The sequence below is a fragment of the Panthera uncia genome, chromosome E1 (assembly GCF_023721935.1).
Source record: "Panthera uncia isolate 11264 chromosome E1, Puncia_PCG_1.0, whole genome shotgun sequence".
Lineage (NCBI taxonomy): Eukaryota > Metazoa > Chordata > Mammalia > Carnivora > Felidae > Panthera > Panthera uncia.
In genome coordinates, this window is record NC_064814.1 from 51,974,893 (window position 1) to 51,995,153 (window position 20,261).

At 57.0% G+C, this 20,261-nt stretch overlaps 1 protein-coding gene across 2 annotated transcripts in view; it reads left to right on the plus strand.

The window, feature by feature from the left end:
- Positions 1–1,951: 1,951 nt before the first annotated feature.
- ELAC2 (elaC ribonuclease Z 2) overlaps positions 1,952–20,261 on the plus strand; it is a 22,768-nt gene continuing 4,458 nt past the window's right edge. The window contains exons 1-17 of one of the 2 annotated variants that reach the window (XM_049638088.1): positions 1,952–2,248; positions 2,829–2,879; positions 3,006–3,076; positions 3,802–3,866; positions 4,905–4,962; positions 6,154–6,222; positions 7,578–7,685; positions 8,585–8,643; positions 11,636–11,694; positions 11,783–11,855; positions 12,409–12,521; positions 14,128–14,223; positions 15,007–15,145; positions 15,227–15,312; positions 16,954–17,072; positions 18,426–18,522; positions 20,071–20,209. In XM_049638088.1, the coding sequence (XP_049494045.1) occupies positions 2,016–2,248; positions 2,829–2,879; positions 3,006–3,076; positions 3,802–3,866; positions 4,905–4,962; positions 6,154–6,222; positions 7,578–7,685; positions 8,585–8,643; positions 11,636–11,694; positions 11,783–11,855; positions 12,409–12,521; positions 14,128–14,223; positions 15,007–15,145; positions 15,227–15,312; positions 16,954–17,072; positions 18,426–18,522; positions 20,071–20,209 (1,635 nt within the window). In that variant the 5' untranslated portion in view covers positions 1,952–2,015. The remainder of the gene's footprint in view (positions 2,249–2,828; positions 2,880–3,005; positions 3,077–3,801; positions 3,867–4,904; positions 4,963–6,153; positions 6,223–7,577; positions 7,686–8,584; positions 8,644–11,635; positions 11,695–11,782; positions 11,856–12,408; positions 12,522–14,127; positions 14,224–15,006; positions 15,146–15,226; positions 15,313–16,953; positions 17,073–18,425; positions 18,523–20,070; positions 20,210–20,261) is intronic. The other variant, XM_049638089.1, reaches the window with a different exon arrangement.

A 20,261-nucleotide genomic window follows, 5' to 3' on the forward strand; every position in this document is an offset into this window, starting at 1 on the left:
CTGACAATTAGTGATGTTTGGCACCTTTTCATGTACTTGTTGGCCATTTTCGGTTTTCCTCAGAAAGAAAAATGATTCCTTTGCCCATTTAAAAAAACAATTTTATTTGAGAGAGAGAGAGAGCACATGCTAGCAGGGAAAAGGGGCAGAGAAGGAGGGAGAGAATCCCAGGTGAATTCTGCTAAGGGGCTTGATCCCACCATCCCTGGGATTATGACCTGACCTGAGCCTAATTGAGCCACACCCAGGTGCCCCTTTGCCCTTTTTTATTTTGAATTTTTTTTTTTTTTTTTTTTTTTTGCTATTGAATTGTAGGCGTTCTTTATGTAGTCTGGATATTAACCCTTTATCAGACACCTGGTTTGCAGATCTTTTCTCTCATTCTGTCTGTTGCCTCTTCATTTTGTTGATCGAGTGTTGTTTCTAATTTGCATGAATTTGGGGGATGGTAGTACCATAATCTTTTCAGAAGTTCAGCCTTCTACAGTAGCAGATCTGCAGTTTTCCTGACGCTCACCAGGAAGGTGACTTCAAGCACAAAATGTATTTTTACACAGTTGTGCCCTAACCTTCCATAGAACCAGCTTCATAATTGCGTGGAGCTCCTGGGTAAATCATCTTGCCCGTTTGAGGGCGCTCCTTGTATCTCTAGTGGCGTTAACTGAGCTCTCTCTCAGGGAGAAATCCTCATTAGCTATGCGAGGGGATAGGAAGTCCTTTTACTGCTTTGCAAAGGGCTGGTCCTGGGACACTTACTCCTGCGAAGTCCCCGCCCAGCATCTCTTTAGCCACCTGTCGTTGGTTCCAATATATTTTGCGTGGGTTGAAGTACTCTACTTTTTATTTCTGCTACCATCAACTGAGTGCCTCTTTTGTGCCGGCGCCAAAGTGCTTTCAATATATTATCAGGTGCTTTAATTATAAAAATCTGGCGTAGATTGTTATGCCCAGAATTCGTGATCCCCAAAGACCACTAGGGAGCCGAATCCGATGCAAAAGCAAGAGAGCCTTTATTCGAGCTAGCTCGAGCTCAATCCCCTACCTGCACCGACGCAGCGGTGAGATACCAGGGGGAGAGAGCGAGTTTCAAAAGGACCAAGGTTTTATTGGGGCCTAGGGGCAGTTGGTGAGGTAATGGCTGTGGCCTCACCCTATTGGCTGGGGAAGGGTCCGAGTCCTGTTAGGCAGGTGAGCGGGAGGTTACTCAAGGGGAGGAGGCGTGGTCAAGGTGAAGGACACAGAACAAGATGGAGTTGGCCGGGGTAGGCCCGCCCTTTCATAGGTAACTAACTACCCCCACCCCACCTTACAGATAAGCAAACTGAGGCTCAGACAGGTCGAGATCACCCCATTAACAAACGAACCAAGACTCTCTTGCTCCAGGACCTGTTCCCTTAACCCCTAATGGATTATTCTTGCTTTTCTTCCCCAAAGATAGTAAAACAATCTTTAGGAGCCTGCATTCATTCATGAGAATCACTGGAAATAAAATTAGCGAAGGCACCTACGCTAACGCTCTCTAGAACTTACCCCCTCACATTTCATCCTAACAACCACCACAACTAAGAACGAACCAAAGTTCCAAGGGCTGACTCGCTGAGAGGGGCACATCACGACCCCTGGAAAAAGGGATCAAGCACCCCGTGCACCCAACGAAAACTCCCAAGAATCGGCTCCTATGCCAGGTGGCTTTTTCCGGCTCTGCGCTCCCGGAAGTCCCGCCCCAAGCGAAACAGTTTCCGGAAAGAATCGACGCAGGGAAAGCCGGAAAGAGATAGGGGGCGGGGCCGTCCGGGGCGCTCTAGTATGCCCCCACTCTATGGCCGTCCCCAATTGACAAGCCGCGAGGGGCAAGGCTCTTCGCTATTGGACGCGTGGCCCCGCGTAGGTGGGCAGTTCGGCGCGCGGCGCTCTGATTGGCTGGGCCCGCCACGCGGGGCGGAGGGGCGGGGCGTGGGGGGGGCACCAGGAGCCCAGTGACCCGCAGCCTTAGGAGCGCGGGCGGAGGCCGGCGCATGTGGGCTTTTCGCTCGGTGCTGCTGCTGCGGTCCGCGGCCGGGCGCGCCATGTCGCAGGGTCCCGCCCGCCGCCAGCGGCCGCCCAAGGACCCGCTGCGGCACCTGCGCACGCGGGAGAAGCGTGGCGCGGCGTGGGAGCCCGGGGGCCCGAACACCGTGTACCTGCAGGTGGTGGCGGCCGGCGGCCGGGACGTGGGCGCGGCGCTCTACGTCTTCTCCGAGTACAACCGGTCAGTGCGCCGCCCCGGAGTCCGGCCGGGCCTAGGCGGCGTCCCCTCGTCGCGCCCCGCCCGCCCTCGCGGCTGCGGTGTCTCCGCGTCACCCGTGGGGAGTTCCGCTGCTGCAGCCGAGCTTGGCCCCTTGGGGGGTGCGGGGGGTCCCAGATGCCCTACACCCCCACGGCCATGGGGTTCCCGGGGGCCTCTGAGAGCTGCACACTTGGGCAGGAGCGTCCTCTTTCCAACCCTTGGGCCCCGAGCCCCCTCGTGGCACACTTTGGCCGCACGACCTCTCGTGTGCCCCGACACCGGGACCTCATGGTTGGCGTGTGGGGTGGTATCAGGTCTGGTGAGGTGATGGGGGAGAGGACCCATCTCGCTCCAGCACCAGCCTGCTACACAGGCCCCCAGTCCCCTGCTCGCCGCTCCTCTAAGGAGGGTTCGTTCCCAAGCAGCATCTTCACGCCAGAAATGCAGCCCAGGAGCGCAACGCTGTGTTTTTCTCGAAGCGAACAGTAAAGCATGTAAAACGGTGGCAGAGCTTTTACAGAGTAGCATCTCCTGAATGTCTTGCGTAACGTGTGTCCTGTAGGTATCTCTTCAACTGTGGGGAAGGCGTCCAGCGACTCATGCAGGAGCACAAGTGAGTCCGCCGTTTTCTCTTGGGGCGGAGGTGATTGTGGGCCCTGAACGCCGAGGTGACAGACAGCAGTGCTTCTGAAGCAGCACAGAGGGTCCCTGTGTTGCTCAAGTGTTCTGTCTTTCTTAGGTTGAAGGTGGCTCGTTTGGATAACATATTCTTGACCCGAATGCACTGGTGTAATGTTGGGGGGCTGTGTGGTAAGTATATTCTTTCTGAAGTTAGAGGCTGGAGGGAAGTCTGGGATTTTTAGCCTGCCCTGTTTGTTTTTTGTTGTTGTTTTTTGTTCATTTTTGCCCATCTTCTGAGCCCACGGGAGCTGGAGTTTTTTTTCTTTTCTTTTTTTTTTTTTTTTTAATGCTTATTTTTGAGAGAGAGAGAGACAGAACATGAGCAGGGGAAGGGCAGACACACACACACACACACACACACACACACACACACACAGAATCAGAAGCAGGCTCCAGGCTCCGAGCTGTCAGCACAGAGCCCGATGCAGGGCTGGAACTCAGAAACCCTGAGATCATGACCTGAGCTGAAGTCGGGCCACCCAGGGGCCCCTGCGCGCTGGAATTCTTTTTATGCTCGCCCAGTCAGCTGCAGCATGAAAAGCTGTGAGTCAGAAGGACAGATTTTAACACGCATGCCGCTTCCCAAGCGTTACCATCCACTTCGTTTATTGAGTTGCTGGACTGGAGAAATGTGCCAGTAAACCGGAGGGTGTAGTGGTGATGGTTACAGTCACCTTACACCCCCGGCAGGCGTCACTGCTGCACGTGGCCCTTGATGACTGAAGCCTGAACGAGGACGAGTAGATAAATAGCTGGTTAAGCGAGGAGTGCGCCCCCTGGTGGCAGCTTCCGGGCACGGTGAGGAGACGGCTGACCTTCCTCCCTTCTTTCCTTCCTTCCTTCTTTCCTTCCAGGAATGATTCTCACCTTAAAGGAAACCGGGCTCCCAAAGTGTGTGCTTTCGGGACCGCCACAGCTGGTGAGTCTCTCCTGACTAGCTGCCAAGGCCAACCCCTCCTTTTTTAATGTGAGTCGCGAGCCGGTTCCGTTTCTGCAAATTCGCCTGTTGCCCTCGGGAGTTAACCGCCTTTCAAGCTAAAGAGGCCGTGTCACCTTGCACAAGTCGCTGTATCTCCTAGAGCCTCGGTTTCTGCCTCTGTCAGATGGCTGTGATGTTCTGTAAAGTTGCGAAGGGGTCCGCGCTAGGCCAGCTCCTTGCGTGTTCGGTAGCAAGTGCGCGCGCACATTTCAGACCTCTTCGTACCTTCCGAGGCAGCCCCTTCACACTGCCGAGAAGTGGTGTGCCCATCGTGATTTCCCAGTTCTTAACATGAAAGGCAGGCAGCCTCCAGGTGCTGTTAATTCTGCCTCCAAAATAGCGCCTCGAATCCATCCATCTGTCTGTCCTCGAGGCCTTCGTGCCGTCTGTCTCCTACCCGTGTTTTCCGTGACAGCTTCATACCCGCCACGCGGTGGGGACGCACCCGTAGGGAAGTCACACCCCGCACAGTGCCGCCCCCGCAGTAGGGCCTGGGAGCCCTGTGGGTCCCGGCTCTGGCCCACCCTTGGCTTCCGTATCCCGGTCCCCACGCTGGGGCTCCGCGGGCCCCTCTTAGCTCTTCCCTGAAGCCCCTTCCCGTCCCAGGGCTTTCCTTCTGAGCCCCCAGAGCCCCGTCGCAAGGACATTTGCTGGGGAGCCTGCCTGACTCTCGGACGGGCCGTACCCTGGCCCCCGCGTCCCACGGGCTTCCTGCAGACCCTCAGCACGGCTGCCACTCCCCGGGGGTTTGTGCTCTGCCTCGGTTCAGTTTTGTCGCCGGATTTTATGTCTCACGAGGCTGGGGAGCGCGTCCCCAGCTCACCGCTGAACCCTTGGCTTCTAGCGTAGAGCGGCCACCGCGTGACTCTGCAAAGGTGGCTCGGAATACTTACTGGGCTTTTACGTTGACTTCTCTGCATACTGCCCGTTGCCGTTTGCGCCGCCGGAACTGCTGCTTTCCTTCTTTCTCTTTTGTAGGAAAAATACCTGGAAGCTATCAAAACATTTTCTGGTCCGCTGAAGGGAATAGACCTGGGTACGTTCCTGCCTCTGACTCGGGATCGGCCATTTCTGCCTTCTGTCTGCCCCAGTCTCTCAAAGGAGAAACCATAAAAATTGGACCCCGTGAAACCTTAAAACCCCGTGCTTCATCAACAGGAGATGAATTTTTTAAATCTTGCCTGTTGCGCTTTTCTGCGCGCCCCCTCCTGCCCCCCAGGTAGAGGCTAGAGATGCTACTCCGTCCAGCTGGGCTCTGCTGGGAGGCAGGTGGCCTCCTCCTGGGGCGAGGCGGAGCCCACGATGCCAGCAGGGCCCCCGCCCCCGAGGCGGTCTGCGTCCCTGGTTTGTTAACACTCCTTTTCAAACATCATTTGTTTTTTGTTTTTTGGTTTTTTTTTTGAAGCTTATTTATTTTTGAGAGAGAGCGAGAAAGCACGAGCAGGGCAGGGCCAGAGAGAGAGAGAGAGAGAGAGAGAGAGAGGGAGACGCAGAATCCGAAGCAGGCTCCGGGCTCCGAGCTGTCAGCACAGAGCCTGACTTGGGGCTCTAACTTAAACCACGAGATCATGACCTGAGCCAAAGTCGGACGCCCAGCCCAGCTGCCCGGGCGCCCCTGATGCTCATCTTCAATGGAAACACTAACATCTTATTTCACATCGGATGGTGGTTCTTACAGCTGTGATGATGCATTCCTTTTGGTGTCACGAGGCCGTGTGTTAACATATGCCTTTTAAATTTGAGAATCGTTGGGGCGCCTGGGTGGCTCAGTCGGTTAGGCAGCCAACTTCAGCTCAGGTCATGATTTCGCGGTCCATGAGTTCGAGCCCCGCGTCAGGCTCTGTGCTGACAGCTCAGAGCCTGGAGCCTGTTTCAGATTCTGTGTCTCCCTCTCTCTGACCCTCCCCCGTTCATGCTCTGTCTCTCTCTGTCTCAAAAATAAATAAACTTTAAAAAAAAATTAATTAAAAAAAATAAATTTGAGAATTTTTTTTTTAAGTAGGTAGTGATAATACATTTTTTTCATTTAGCATAATATTGGCCGATGAAAATACATTGGTGCTTCTTTCTTAAAATTTGTAATTTACTCAGAAATTCTGGTTTTAGTGTAGCTTCCCAGCAGAATCCCAAGGGAAACCATTTGCTTGTGGTTGGTGATCTGGAAGGCTCTTTCTCCCCCAGTGCCTCTGTCCAGTGCAGTCACTGCCCCGTGGTCTTTTTCATACAGCCGTGCGGCCCCACTCGGCACCCGAATACAAGGATGAGACCATGACAGTTTTCCAGGTCCCCATCTACAGTGAGTACAAAAGCCCCGTTTCCTGGGAGGAGGGAGGCATGTAGGTCCCGGGCAAAGAAAGGGGCGTGCGAAAATAGAAAATGCTCGAGTACTGGCTTTGTGTGCCTGGTTTTGTGTTCTCAATGCGATCAGGAAATTTAGTGGAAGAATTAAGACGGTTCCTGCCCTTCAGGAGGTTACAACCTTACCAGACACACTGGACTCCTAACGATCGTGATTGTACTTTGGGACATCGTAATCTGCACTGTCAGTTTTGCACGTTTATCGCTTGGGGTTTATTTGCCACGGATGTAAGCACTCCTTTCGTGATGGGATGCTGGAGGGGTTTGCGCTAGGAAGGTGTTTTTTATAAACACTAATACCGATAGAAGTGTTGTGAGTAGTTCAGAAGGTCCCGTGAACCTTCGCGAGTCCCAGGACCGGACGACGAGGTTTTGACTTAGAGACCGTCCGCCTGTCAGGCCCCGCCACGTGTGTCTCATCTGTGTCTGGCCAGTCACACCCCGGGCCAGGTTTTGCTGATGGCGAGGAGGACACAGGGCACTAGGGACGTTCCCTTGACAGCGAGGCCAGGTGCTCAAGGGACACAGATGACAGACAGCCCCCCGCAGGGGGCCGGGAAGCCCGGCCCTGGCCTGGACACGCAGCTTGCACGGCCCCTGTGTGTGCGGGAGGGAGGTGGGTGTGTGTCTCGAGCAGAGGCAGACATGCTTGGGGCCCAGTGAGACTCTGGTCGCATCAGAGCCCGCCTTGTCTGGCTCACTCCTGGTCAGATGTCCTCTCTTTCCTGACCCCTCCCGACCCCCCGGGCCTGATGTGTGTCCCTCTCTATTCCTCCCTTCCTGGCATGTGACCGTTTGCTTTGACGTGAGCTTGTGTGGCCCAAGCTGGCCGGCCGTCCCAGCCCCTAGGGCCGATAAGGAACGTGCACGGGGGGAGCGGGCGGGCTTCTGCGAGACAGCGGCCCAGCCGGCCTCTTAGCATGGCGAATTGTTTTACTGGCCTGGAGACTTAACTGGCTGCAAAGTCACGGCCCTCCCACGGCGCTGTCACCGCTGGCCTAGGTCTGTTCGTGGAGGGTGGCGCCGGTGTGTGAACCAGCCTGCTGCCTGCCTGCGTTTCAGTCGCAGACACTGTTGAGTCCCTGCCGTGGTCAGGGCTCTCGGCTGAGCAGACATGGGAAGGGGATCAAAAGGTCCTGCGGCCCAGAGACCCGGGTGGGGAGGCACCCAGTCACTGTCATAGGAGGCAGGCTGTTTAGTGGGCACTCCGGTACCGACCCGTGTGCACAGCGGGCTCCTGGCCGTGAGCTCACCTCCGTGGCGTGGGGTCTGATTGTTTTCCATGCCAACCAGGCGAGCAGAAGCGTGGAGAACGCCAGCCATCTCAGAGTCCAGAAAGACTCAGTCCAGGGCAGTCTTCGGATTCTGGATCCACCGAAAACGAGCAGCATCTTGCAGACGGTAATGCTATTTAAACCCAACAGCATGCAGTCTCGAGAACGCTGGCTTCTTTATCTGCTGCCCCGTCCTGCTGCAGGTTGGAATTGTTTTCGTAAGAAGCCTGTGTGTAAAACGGGCGCTTCTCTGTCAGTGTGGGACTTGGCCCGTGGGCAGAGGGTGAAGGTGGCCGTATGGAGCTCTAGGGCCAGTCCCCGACCCTGGGTGGGCCCCAAACTTTGTGTTCCGTGCACCCGGAGGAGAGCAGGCTCCGGCAGATGGGTTCGTACGCAGCCTCTTGCAGCCTTCGTTAACGCGAGGTGATCTTTCACGAGTGCACGAAGTGCTCAGCCCACGGGCAGTATCAGTGAGTGGCTCTGCCCCTTTTCCTGCAGAACGACAGGCTGCTGGGAAAGTGAGTGAAAATCCCAGGAGTAGAGGTGTTGGAGGCGTGGGACCACGGCGGGCGAGGCCGGTCGTTCCACTCTCTGCCCTGGTCGGGTCTGCTGCCCCAGAAGGGCCGGCCTGTGCGCCACCCTGGTGTGGGTGGCACAGGGGCATCTTCCCTGCAGGCCTTTGACTTTCGAGTTCGTTCGCATATTCGTACACTTGTTTATAAAGCACATTACGGTTTGCTTTCGCTTCTCCACGTCTGGGTACACTGTCATTTTTTGAAACGTTTCACCAGACATTTCTAGCTTTTCCGGTGGGCAGTTTGCATTTTCTGTTTGTTCCGATCTCGGCGCCAGTGGGACGACATCCATGTCTGCCCCAGAAAGGATACCAGGGTTTTCTTTGACCCTTGTCTCGTACGGTTGTGTCCGTTCCATTTTGCACGAAGCCAGACTTCGGATGACCATCCACCTGGGAAGCCCGAGAAGGTTCACACTGGCCTCGTTCTGACCACATTCGGTTTTCCTCAGGTGTCGGCCAGAGAAAGCGTGGCAGGGACCCGTCCTTGGTCGTAGCCTTTGTCTGTAAGGTAAGCGCCTCCCCGGTGGGCTTTCAAAAGTGAGCGTGCGTGGTGACCTTGCGTCAGTGCTTGCCCTGTGATTCTGAGGTGGCAGCTCCCGAGTCCCCTGTGCCCGGAAGGAGCACAGACCCCCTGTGTCTCCATCTGCCACCTATAATTTTATGTACTTTCAAACGCCCTTCCGGCAATGGAGCCCTTCCGCCTACATGTGGTTTGTGCTTGGGAACAGTCAGCCGTCTTGCACTTCAGAAATGTGGCTTTGTGTTCCTGCAAAGGAATCGGGCCTCCGTTCAGACTCCTTCAGCTCTCTTTTAGTTCAGATGGTTTTACCGTAGCTGTTAAACCACTCGAACTAGACTCATTTTAATGCCGGCGAGCACTCACTGAGGCCTGTGTCTGCAAATCTGAAGTTGGTCCGATTCTGTGAAAATTTTATGACAATAGAGTATTTTAAAAACTTGACTAATGGCCTGTTTTTAATAGGGCTTTGCATTAAAGTTTTATTAAGTGTAGCGAACACTTTAATCTGTGGTAAAGCTACATGTGTTTTTGTGGGCTTTCATTGGTTTTTGAGAAGTAATGTTGATTTTAAAATAGGTTTGTAATTTTCATCCAAATTATAACACCAATCAGGGAAAACACTTCTGGAAGGTCAAGTAGTAATCGTTATCAGTTGCAGGATCATTGATTGTATCACTTCTGTCAACCTGATTGAAATAAATTTTTTTTAATGTTTACTTATTTTTGAGAGACAGAGTGCAAGCAGGGAAGGGGCAGAGGGAGAGGCAGACACAGAATCTGAAGCAGGCTCCAGGCTCCGAGCTGTCGGCACAGAGCCCGATGGTGGGGCTCGAACTCACTGAATGCGAGATCATGACCTGAGCTGAAGTCACCTGCTTAACGGACTGAGCCACCCAGGCGCCCTGGTCAATTTATTTAAGTAATAGTAGGTTTTATAAGTTAGGTACTATTGTCGATAGGCTTATTACTTGGGTATCTCTGAGTTTTTAGGCAGTAAAATAATTTTTTTTAATGTTTATTTTTGAGAGAGAGCACAAGCAGAGGAGGGGCAGAGAGAGTGGCAGACACAGAATCCAAAGCCGGCTCCAGGCTCTGAGCTGTCAGCACAGAGCCCGATGTGGGGCTCGAACTCACAAACCGTGAGTTCATGACCTGAGCCGAAGTTGGATGCTGAGCCACCTACGTGCCCCCAATTTTTAAAGTAGGTTTATACGGTAATCTGTAAATTGTATGAGGTCCTTCCCTCCTTTCTCAGTAGAGGCCATGGAGCGTGATGAAGTGTGCCCTGTGTGGTGGGGCCGCCCCCCCGACTTGTAAACCTGGCCACTGCTGGGCCGCCGTTCCCGAGGCTGTGGGCTATGGCCCCCCCGGCCCTTGTGTCCCCTCCTTTGTTGTTTGCTGCCCCGTCTGGGCCCTGCTCTCACCGATCAGCCTGTGGGCCCTTATCCCTCCTGGAGCCAATTTGCTGCTTTCTGGCTGAGGCTTTGGACGGCAGCACAGCTGAGCTGGTGCAGGCCGTGGGAGGTCGAAGGCAAGAGGCCCTACGTGTGAGGGCCTGGGACTCGGGCTGTCCTCCGCTAGGAGAGCATGGGCTTCAGACCGCCGTGTGCCAGCGCAGGGCCTCATGGGATTGTGTTCTGCTTCTCTGCTGCCTGCCACACACTCCGTGCCCTCAGGTGGGCACATGTCTCTTGTGGGCTGAAGTCAGCTTGGAGTAGAGGGAGGGGTTTTGCCTGCCTTAGTCTGCAAGTCCCTGTTAAATGTTAGAGACGTAGTTTCCATCCTGAAGCCCATCAGGGTCTGTGGAGGGAAGGTCACGTTATCACAGACGATGCTGTCTGAAGCCGTCATCTGAGCTCATCATCTTTGTGTTACATGCACTAAAGCTGTAATCCTTCATCTAGGGTAATGTTTGCCGAGCTAGAAAATTCTAGAATCCCAGTAAGACTCAAGGATCCAAATTGGAGGCTTTGCCCTCAGAGTTACTTCCCTTTTAAAGATCTAAGGAAGAAAATGAAAACCAAGTGGAACTTCGTAGTCAAAGATTTATTAAGTTTTTATGCCGTTTCTGACTTTTTATTATTACATATGAAACACGTAGATCCGTAGAATGAACGTACATGTTTTTTAAGTACAGGAGAGTGACTATCAGGTTTGGGGGCGGGATTTGTTGTTTGTCCTTCTGGCATGGTAAGAGCATGTCGGGCATTTTTCATTACAACTTTTCTCCAGGATGAAAGCAGCTCCCTGTTACGGGTTTGTGAAAACCACAGGGGGAAGATCACTCCCGCGTTAAGTGCCTATCACTGCCCTCACGGTTCTGGGTCCTGTAGGGATTTGTGCGATCATTTCTGTTAGACAAGGTTCTGGTCACGTCCTGTTAGCTATTAAATGGTAAGTACGGGATGATCAGACAGAAAGGTGTTTGTTTCTTCTCAAGGATGCTTGAAGGATACTTTTGATTTGGAAATGGATTGCATTTTATTAATCTGTAACAAGTTAACACCAGGAAGTAATGTGCTGGGTTTTAAGTCGTTCAGCTTTTAGTCCTAAAGTATTTGAGAATCAGTGACTTCTTCAGGATATAGCATGGGATATGGTGTATTTCATTTCAAAGCAATAACCGGACCTGAGCGCTTCATCAAGCGGTAAGAAAGAAACCGAAATTAAAGAGCAAAGCCAGGGGCGTCTGGGCAGCTCAGTGAAGCGTCTGACTTCGGCTCAGGTCATGATCTCGCGGTTCGTGGGTTCGGGCCCCACGTCGGGCTCTGTGCCGACAGCGTGGAGCCTGCTTTGGATCTTCTGTCTCCCTCTGTCTCCACCCCTCCCCTTCTCACGCTCGCTCTCTCAAAAATAAACATTAAAACACACACACACTAAAAACATAAAACCAGAAAGGTGATTAAAACCCAAGAAAAGTGGTTAAAGCCGAGCTTCCTCCTCCCTCACTGAGATGACTCCTGCGTTTTGTCTGTGGCAGCTGCACGTGAAGAAAGGAAACTTCCTGGTGCTCAAAGCCAAGGAGCTGGGCCTCCCGGTGTGAGTGTGGCCGGGCGGCCGGGGGGTGGGCGGGGGGCCCGTGTCCCCGCAGTGCCCGGCTCACCCGTGGCTGGCCTCCTCTTTTCAGCGGGACGGCTGCCATCGCCCCCATCATCGCTGCTGTCAAGGATGGGAGGAGCGTCACTTACGAGGGCAGGGAGGTGAGGCGCCCGTTTCCGTGATGTGTCCGCAGTCCCCGTGGGGGCCCAAACGTGGGACAGCTGTGCTCTGGCCTGGGCCCCGCAGACAGAGCTCACTTTGAGGGAAGCGTGTCCACGCTGGCCACATTTGGGTGTAAATGCAGAGCATCTAGTTAGGGTTGGGGGTCCTCCTCTTTACGGGATGGGTGCTCTCCCTTGTCGGACATACGACAGACCCCCTGAGGGTGGGCTTGGGGCATGCGGCCCAAAGGACCACCACCGTGCTCTTAACCAGGGTGTTTTCTCTGGCGTCTGAGGATGTCAGAACCAATGGCCACAAACCCGAGGGAACCTTGACTGTCCTGCCCGGCTTCATGGCCACTCTGGGTTTGAAGTGCCCTCTCCAGGTCTGCGTACGTGTAGAGGAGCAGCACGAGCGGGAAGGGGGCGGGCGGTGATCCTCCCGCTGGTCCGTGCGTGTTCCGTAGGGATTCTGTGCGGTTGGCAGTTCCCTGCATGTCTGCTGAGCTGGGGCTCTGCCCTCGCAGAGAGTCATCGCCCCGCTGTTTTGCAGATTTTGCCTGAAGAGATCTGTACTCCTCCAGATCCTGGCCTTGCTTTTGTTGTGGTGGAGTGTCCAGACGAAGGATTCATTCGGCCCATCTGCGAGAACGCCACCTTCAAGAGGTGACGAGGGCCGTCGGGGTGGAGGAGGGCGTCTGCCTGGCCCGTGCTTTCTCCTGGCACGGAGCCGCGTCTGGGAAGCCCGTGCTCCCAGCCCCAAGTGCCGGGGTCAGGCCCCTGCTGGCAGGATTGACCAAGGGACTGCTAGTCGGCGGGCTTTACGGAGTACGCGAGCGTGTGAGTGAAATTAGGGAAGACTGAGACCCGGAGAGCCCTTGCAGACTAGAAGATCAGCGGTTGGTTAGGGTGCTAAGTCTAGGACACGTTCTAGAATTGTTTTCAGCCCTTTTTTTCTCTTTCTAAAGTTTATTTATGTTCCAGAGACGTAGCGAGCGTGCGCATGAGTAGGGAGGGGCAGAGAGAGGGAGAGAGAATCCCAAGCAGGCTCTGTGCTGTCAGCACGGAGCCCTCTGCCGGGCTCGATGCCATGAGCCTGAGCCGAAATCAAGAGTCAGATGCTTAACTGAGCCACCCAGGCGCCCCTGGACTATTTTTAGCTCATAAATTGTTCACTTGCCTGCATTGAATCTGTTGAGGCAGGTCTGATGTGTGTGAGAGTCTTGGTCAGGGGTCTGTGTTAAGGGATGGAACCTTAGTCTTGGAACACCTTTGTTCTGATATTCCAGTGGCCTGGGCTCCGTTGTCTCTTGTCATGCAAAGATGCGGGGCCCATTTTCAGGTCGGCTGTCATCCCGGGTAGCTTTGCCCCACACGCCTGTGCTTTCCTCTTTCTCCCGTTCCTCGTGGTTTCTTCTGCGTGTATTTCTCCTGCTCCTAATTCTGATTTACGTGTTTCACTCAGTCATTTTATGCTGCTTATCACAACAGACCTTCTGGGGCAGCTCTAACTCTTTCAGGTTAGTGTGAGAAGCTCTTCCTCAGACCCGCTTTTTCTCCTTGGGTGACTCTGGGTACCCAGCTGGCACAGGCTTCGTGTTTCAGTCATGCCGTGGCGGCAAAGCTACTTGGAGTCCCTGTGAGCTGATTGGCGCGTGCACTGAGGCAGTGCTGTGAGGTTTAAGCACACGACCCCGTGCGCTCTGTGTGTGTGTGTGTGTGTGTGTGTGTGTGTGTGTTGTCCGTATGTCTGTGTGCATGTGCGTGCGCGGAAGGGAAGGACAGGTTAAAAATACTGTGTGAATTTTTTTACGGGAACCGGAAGGAAATGCATCAGCATGTTAGAAAGTGAGCCTCTCTCTCTGGACGGTGGAATCACAGACCATTGTAACGGCCCATGCCTGTGCCCTGGGTCTACTGGAAGGCGGGCAGTAAGGCAGACCTGGAGGTGCCGAGATTTATGGGGGGAGCTGCTGTGAAAGATGGGGGGCGGAGCAAGAAGAGGCCTGGAGAACCTCTGTCCTGCTCCACAGGTCCGAGCCCCTGTGGCCGGAGGGGACGGGGATTGTCTCCGGCGCCCGCGGGAAGGCCCGGCGGGCAGCCCCCGAGCCAACCAGAGGAGCCAGCTGGCGCCCTCCCTGTGCTCACCCACCCGGAGAGCAAGCCGAGCGCCCCCCCCCCCCCCCCCCCAATGGCTGCACAGGCACCGCGTGCAAACGTTGTGAGCCTGTATCACTGTCCGAAGCAAAACGCCGCTCTCCCCTCCCCCCAGGTACCAGGGAAATGCCGAGGCCCCTGTGGCGCTGGTGGTTCACATGGCCCCGGAGCGTGTGCTTGCGGACTCCAGGTACCAGCAGTGGATGGAGAGGTAGGACCCTGTGCCGTCCGTCTGTCCTCCCCTCCTTCCCCCGGGCAGACACCTGTGCCCCGCGTGGGGAACAGCTGCCACTAGGTGGCGCCATGCGCACGCATCCAGCAGCTAGTGGGGTCCCCGCACACTCCGTGTCCCAGTGAGCACCGCCCGCTCTTGATGACCCCGTGGCCGAGTCCTAAAGAAGAGACTGGCGAGTGTAGAACAGGAGCCTCAGGTCACTGGACACCCAGCACGTGACAGGCAGTGTGCTGGTGCCTCGCTATTTCATTCCGTCCCGTGAGTGGCCATCTGCCCACGCTCGGGACCGGGAGAAGAGGGCGCTCCACGCCGGCCCAGCTCAGCACCAGGCGGGGCCAAACCAGGTGGTGTCGGAGCTAAACTCTGAGCGCAGAGTGACGTGGTGGGGTTCCACCCCCCAGCCCCCTGTTCACCCAGGCGCCCCCTCCGCTCCTTCCTGGATAGCCGGTTGGTCGTCACGTTCTGTTCCTGGAGGAGGGCCTGAGCCCTAACACACGTGGTCTGTTTTCCTTTTATGGTGCCTTTTCTTCTACCCTGAACTCCGTTTTGTTTCCCAGTCCCTACGTAGGCGCCCGACGTCTTAGCTTTCTGGTTTCTTCTGGGCTGTTTCCAGTCCGCAGAGAGCACTGGACTCCGAGCAGAGCAGTGCAACTTCCTCTCTCTGAGCCCCTCCACCTACCTACGTGCACTGGTGTCGCTGCTGTCCCCGCAGCGGGGTCCCCCCTGCAGGGCACCGTGAACACGCCGTCTCTGCCTTAGGTTCGGGCCCGCCGCCCAGCACCTGGTCCTGAACGAGAGCTGCTCGTCCGTCCACAATCTCCGCAGCCACAAGATCCAGACGCAGCTCAGCCTCATCCACCCCGACATCTTCCCCCCGCTCGCCACCCCCTGCCGCCAGGTAGTGCCCCACACGGTCCCCCAGCCCAGCCCGGCCCCTCGGCTCGGTTTCTCTCCATGCAGTGGGGTTTGTCTCTTCCAGGAGGAAGTCCCGGCTTCCCGTGTGCCCATCGTCCGGGGCGAGTGCCTCCTCAAGTATCAGCTGCGTCCTCGGAGGGAGTGGCAGAGGTCAGGACGACTCTGAGCTGACGGAAGGGTCTAGAGCGGGAGCGGCAGGCTCTTCTCGTGAAGGGCCAGGTAGTGAATACCGAAGCCTGTGCAGGCCACATGGCCTGGTCTCGGGCACTGAACTCTGTCCCTGCTGCAGATGAGCCCCGGACGAGCAGTAAATGAACGGGGGCGGCTGCGTCCCAGAGCAAAGTCACCAGGACACGCGGCTCTGGTTTGGGTCGAGGCGGGAGGATGAGGCCAGCGACGAAGCTTTTGCAAAGTCTTCCCCATGATGACAGGGACACATACGTGTCCCTTGTTTTCCGTCAGACAAGTAACGTGTGTTTGATGGAGAAAATTAGTACCCATCATCTCGTCCCCAAGATGAGAGAAATTGATGGTTAACATTCTGTTTTTAAATTGGAACAAGCAGGGAATGTATCTTTTGAAAAGTGTGTTTGTGGATCTGTGACCTGACACGTCTTTCTTTTCCTGAGTCATTACGTGGTCTTTGGTAACCGGATTTCTAATGGCATTGCAGATGGGGTGTTTGTTCATTTTAGACGTTTCTAGTTTTGTGTTGTTCTACTGAAGCATTGAGTGTTTTATAGGCAAGCGTCTGAGGGGAACTCTGTTCCCTCAGGGGGGTTCGCAGATGTGGGGTTACTGGGTCGGAGGGCATCCGGTGAGCGTTAAGTTGCCGGCAGGAAAGCCTCTACCAGTCCAGCCAGTACCGTGGGAAGTGCCTCCCGCCCACACATCTCTCACGTCCAAGCGAATCCTGAGCGAGTTGAAGCTTCCCGTCCACTGTGTTGTGACTGCACACCGTGCGCTCTTGTGATGAGTGCTCGGGATTTTTACAGACCGTGTGGTCTTCAGATTTCGGAGCCTGCTGTCAGCCTCTGCACACAAGGTTCATAAAGCTGAGCCCAGCCGGTACCCAGATGAGCCTCATGCCCACGCACGGTGCAAGTCCCGGGCCTCCCGGGTCGGATTCTGGGGAGCCGGGCCCGGCCTCCCTGCGCGAGTGCCCAGTCAGGGTGGGGAGCCGCTGACGGAGCCTTGCCTATCAGCGTGGCGGGACCAGCCACGTCGTATCGCCGGCGCCTCGCTAGAAACGCATCAGTCAAGGCCTGCGTTTCCATAGGGTTCTTGGGCTCTGAGGACTTGTTACCACGCGAGCCACTGCTCGTGGGCTGTGCGTGTCCACCAGGGCCGTCTGCTCCTCTCCCCTCCCTTCCTCTGGCTCCCAAGGGACGTCAGGCAACGTCTGGAGACGTTTTTGGTGGTTACAGCCCGGGAGGGCCTGGGGGCTGCCAGTGGCATCGAGTGGGTGGAGGTCGGGGTGGCACGCGGGGCCCTGCCCTGAATGTCAGTCGTGCTGGGTTCGTGAGACTTTGAGCTGAGATGTCGTGAGGGGCTGAAGCTATTCAGAACTTGCTCTGAGACCCCCCCCCTCCCCTCCCCCGACTAGGCTGAGAAGGAAGCGTCCACACAGCAGGAGGACAGGACTGCCTGGGGTCTCAGGCACTTGGCCTTCACTCTTGATGTGAAGGACTTTCTGCGGGTCACGTCCATAAGTCAATTCCAGACATCCACTCGGGTGTCTGCTTGAGGCCGTGCCCAGGCCGGTCACCTGAGATGCTTTTCTTCCTGCAGGGACGCGGTTATTAATTGCAATCCTGAGGAGTTCATCGCTGAGGCCCTGGAGCTCCCCAACTTCCAGGAAAGTGTGCAGGAATACCGGAAGGCTGTGCAGGACGGCCCAACCCCCACAGGTGAGCGGAAGACCCCAGAACGGCCTTCCTCTGCTGGCCACTGGTGTTTTCGGAGCGCTAAGTAGGAGGTCGGCAGGCACCCTCTAACCTGGGCTAGTGACGTCACGTGTGTTCTCTGAGAACACCGGTGCCCGTGCCTGCCGCCTGCCCTCCCGCCAAGACCAGGTACATCAGAGTGTTTGGTGATGGCACCCGGCCATTCTTTACAAGGCACGTGGCTGTGTGCGGCGGGCCTGGGAGCTCCTGCCGGCCTCCGGAAAGAGCTTTGAACCCTGGCCGAGCCGACTCGGGATCCGGTCTTGGCTTTGCTAAGGATCCACAAGAGATTTGGCCACGACGCCCGCCTTGCTGGGTGACACTCACCATTGTGCCGTCAGCAAGAGCAGTTGGAGGCAGCTTGGTGACCTTTGCTCCAGGAGCTGGTTTTTCTAGGGTGCTTTTCAGCTAATGATAGAAGTGGAGAACGCTGGTCCAGAAACCGGGTGGACGTTCATGGGGCCAGATGGCCTTCCACCCAACTGCAGTTTCTGGAGTTTTTGTTTTTTGTTTATCTTGGAGAAAGAGCACGAGTGTGCTCTTGGGAGGGGCAGAGAGAAAGGGAGACAGAGGACCCGAAGCGGGCTCTGCCCTGACAGCAGAGGGCCTGATGTGGGGCTCGATCCCATGAACCACAACATCACCACCTGAGCCGGAGTCGGATGCTTGACCCACCGAGCCACACAGGCACTCCGCCCCCGGCTACAGTTTCTGCGTGGAAGTTTGCCTGGGCGGGTATAGAGGCTCGAGTCCCCAGAAGTAGCCGTCCCGTCTGTCCGCTTTGGGTTTGTGATTGCATTTCTGGTTTGCGTGTGAAAGATCCACCCGGATCAGGCTCCTGGCCGTGCACGTGGAGCTGGTCAGGCTGGCTGACGCCACGGAGGGGGCCTCGGCTTCGGAACCATCAAGTCTCTCTAGACTCTGGTTCTGGCTCCGCCTCCTCTGGAGACATCCTGCGTGCGGTGCGTCCCCTCCGAGCCTGCTTGTGTCCCCTGTAAAGCTCTTGGTGGGAAGAGCTGGATGCCAGGCAGAACCCGCCCCTTGAGGTAAACGATTCACAGCGTAAAGTCCCCTTCCTTTCGTAAAGGACCAGGAGCACTTCTTTCCAAGGAAGGGCCGTGGGATTTATTTGCCATTCCTCCCAGACAGCTATTGACGCCCAAACAGCCAGTGGAGGGGGGCCTCGCCTCCTGAGGCCCTGCCACGTGGGATCCGCAGCCCCTCCTGGGAAGCGAGACTTCACGCCCCTCGTGGCTGAGTGCCGGCTCACTTTGGACCCACAGAAATGGGCTCTTTCTTGTGTGTGTTTTTCCATAGAGAATGGAAGCCAGTATCCAGAAATCGTCTTCCTCGGGACGGGGTCTGCCATCCCGATGAAGATTCGGAACGTCAGCGCCACGCTTGTCAACATCAGGTACTGCGTTCCTGGAGCCCGCCCCCCGCGCCGGGCACCGCCCCGACTTGCCAAACAGAACCCCTGCCCCGCAGCCCGGCCCAGGGGCAGATGGGGCGTCCTCTCGGCCAGAGTGCCGGGGAGAGGAGTCGTGGGCGCTGATGCGTCTCGTGATTAACCTCAGTAGCTGGCGCTTCCGCGACTCACCAGGCTTCGTCCCCTGCGCTGTTGATGAAAATAGCCGGCCCTGCCGTCTGCCGTGCGCTTTGCTGAGAAACCATCTCGCTGAGTTTTCACGTTAACCCTATGAAGCAATGCCCACCCGATGCCTTGATCGGTAAACCAACGCTCAGAGAGGCTACTGGTTCCCACCGTCGGTCGCGGCATCTCCGGAGTGAGGCGGTGTGTTCATCGCCGCGCCGTGCTGTCCCCGAGCTGGTGTCTGCTGGTGCGTGGAGCGGCCGTGGGGCCGGTGCGCCCGTCTCGTGCTCGGCCCCCGGACTCGGTTCTCTTGGGTCGGGCTGGCGTCCTCGCCCGCGGAGAAGTTAACCCAGGCGCCGGGCCGTGTTCGCCGTGCGTCTGCAGATGCGTCCGTGGAGGAAGTCAGACTGTGAGGGGCCGGGCCCGCTTTGAGACTGTGCGTGCTCGTCTCGGATGCCAGCCGTGTCCAGTGCGCACGGCACGTACGAGGCGCGCCCTGACATCAAGCGTGCGCGCATCTGGGACGGACTCCGTAGGACCCCGGAAGAGCAGTCAGGCGGCCAGGCCTCCCTCTGGGGGCTGAGAGGCTCCGTGGAAGGGGCTTCTCCCGAACCCCCCCCCAGTGGCATTGAGCCTGACGCGACTCGTCCGGAGGCGCTTCCGCAACGCGGTCCCTGCCCAGAAGGTCACGTGTCTGTGTGTCTGGGGCTTCTCCTCGGAGCCCGGCCACAGCGCCCCCTGCCGGACGGCCCCTCCCGGAGGAGGACGAAGGCCTGCGGGAGACTGGCCTCTCCCCGCGGGGCAGAGGCTGAGACGGGCCGTCGGGATGGAAGCACCCGGGGCCCGACTCCGCGAGCGGCTCCCCGGCAGTAGCGGGGCCTCCGCCGGTCACGCCCCCTGCGCCGCCGGCGGTCATTGCCTGTCCTGCCCCTGCCGGGCAGGGGGCGGCCCGGGCTGAGGAGGCCAGGACTGCTCGACCGGAAGCACAGCGGGCGGCTGCCCCGCGTGCGCACCCGTGCCCGGCGCCGGTGCGGCCGCGGGGGCCGTTGCCGGGTTCAGCTCCGATAACCCGAGGGGCCTCCTTGCGAGTAGATGCTTTTGTCCTCCCGTTTCACGAGCCGGGCGCCGGCATCCGCGTGGCCCTGGGTGCTGTGTGTGTTCAGGGGTTTCGGTGGCCGGTGGCCGCCTGTGTGTGATGAGCTCCGGCGTCCGGAGTTGCCGCGGCGTCGGGCTCGGCCTCTCCGCGCGCGAGAGGTGTGGGGAAGGCGTGGGAGGGACGCAGCCGCTCGCCCCGCCTCTTCCGGACGTGGGAGCCCCGCGGGCCCCAGGGGCCCTTCCCGGTCACGTGACCGTCACCCTCGTCCCCAGCCCCGACAGGTCCCTCCTCCTGGACTGTGGCGAAGGCACGTTCGGGCAGCTGTGCCGTCACTACGGAGACGAGGTGGACAGGGTCTTGGGCACCCTCGCCGCTGTGTTCGTGTCCCACCTGCACGCGGATCACCACACGGTGAGCGGCGGAGGGACCCCGGCGGAGGGACCCCGGCGGAGGGACCCCGGCG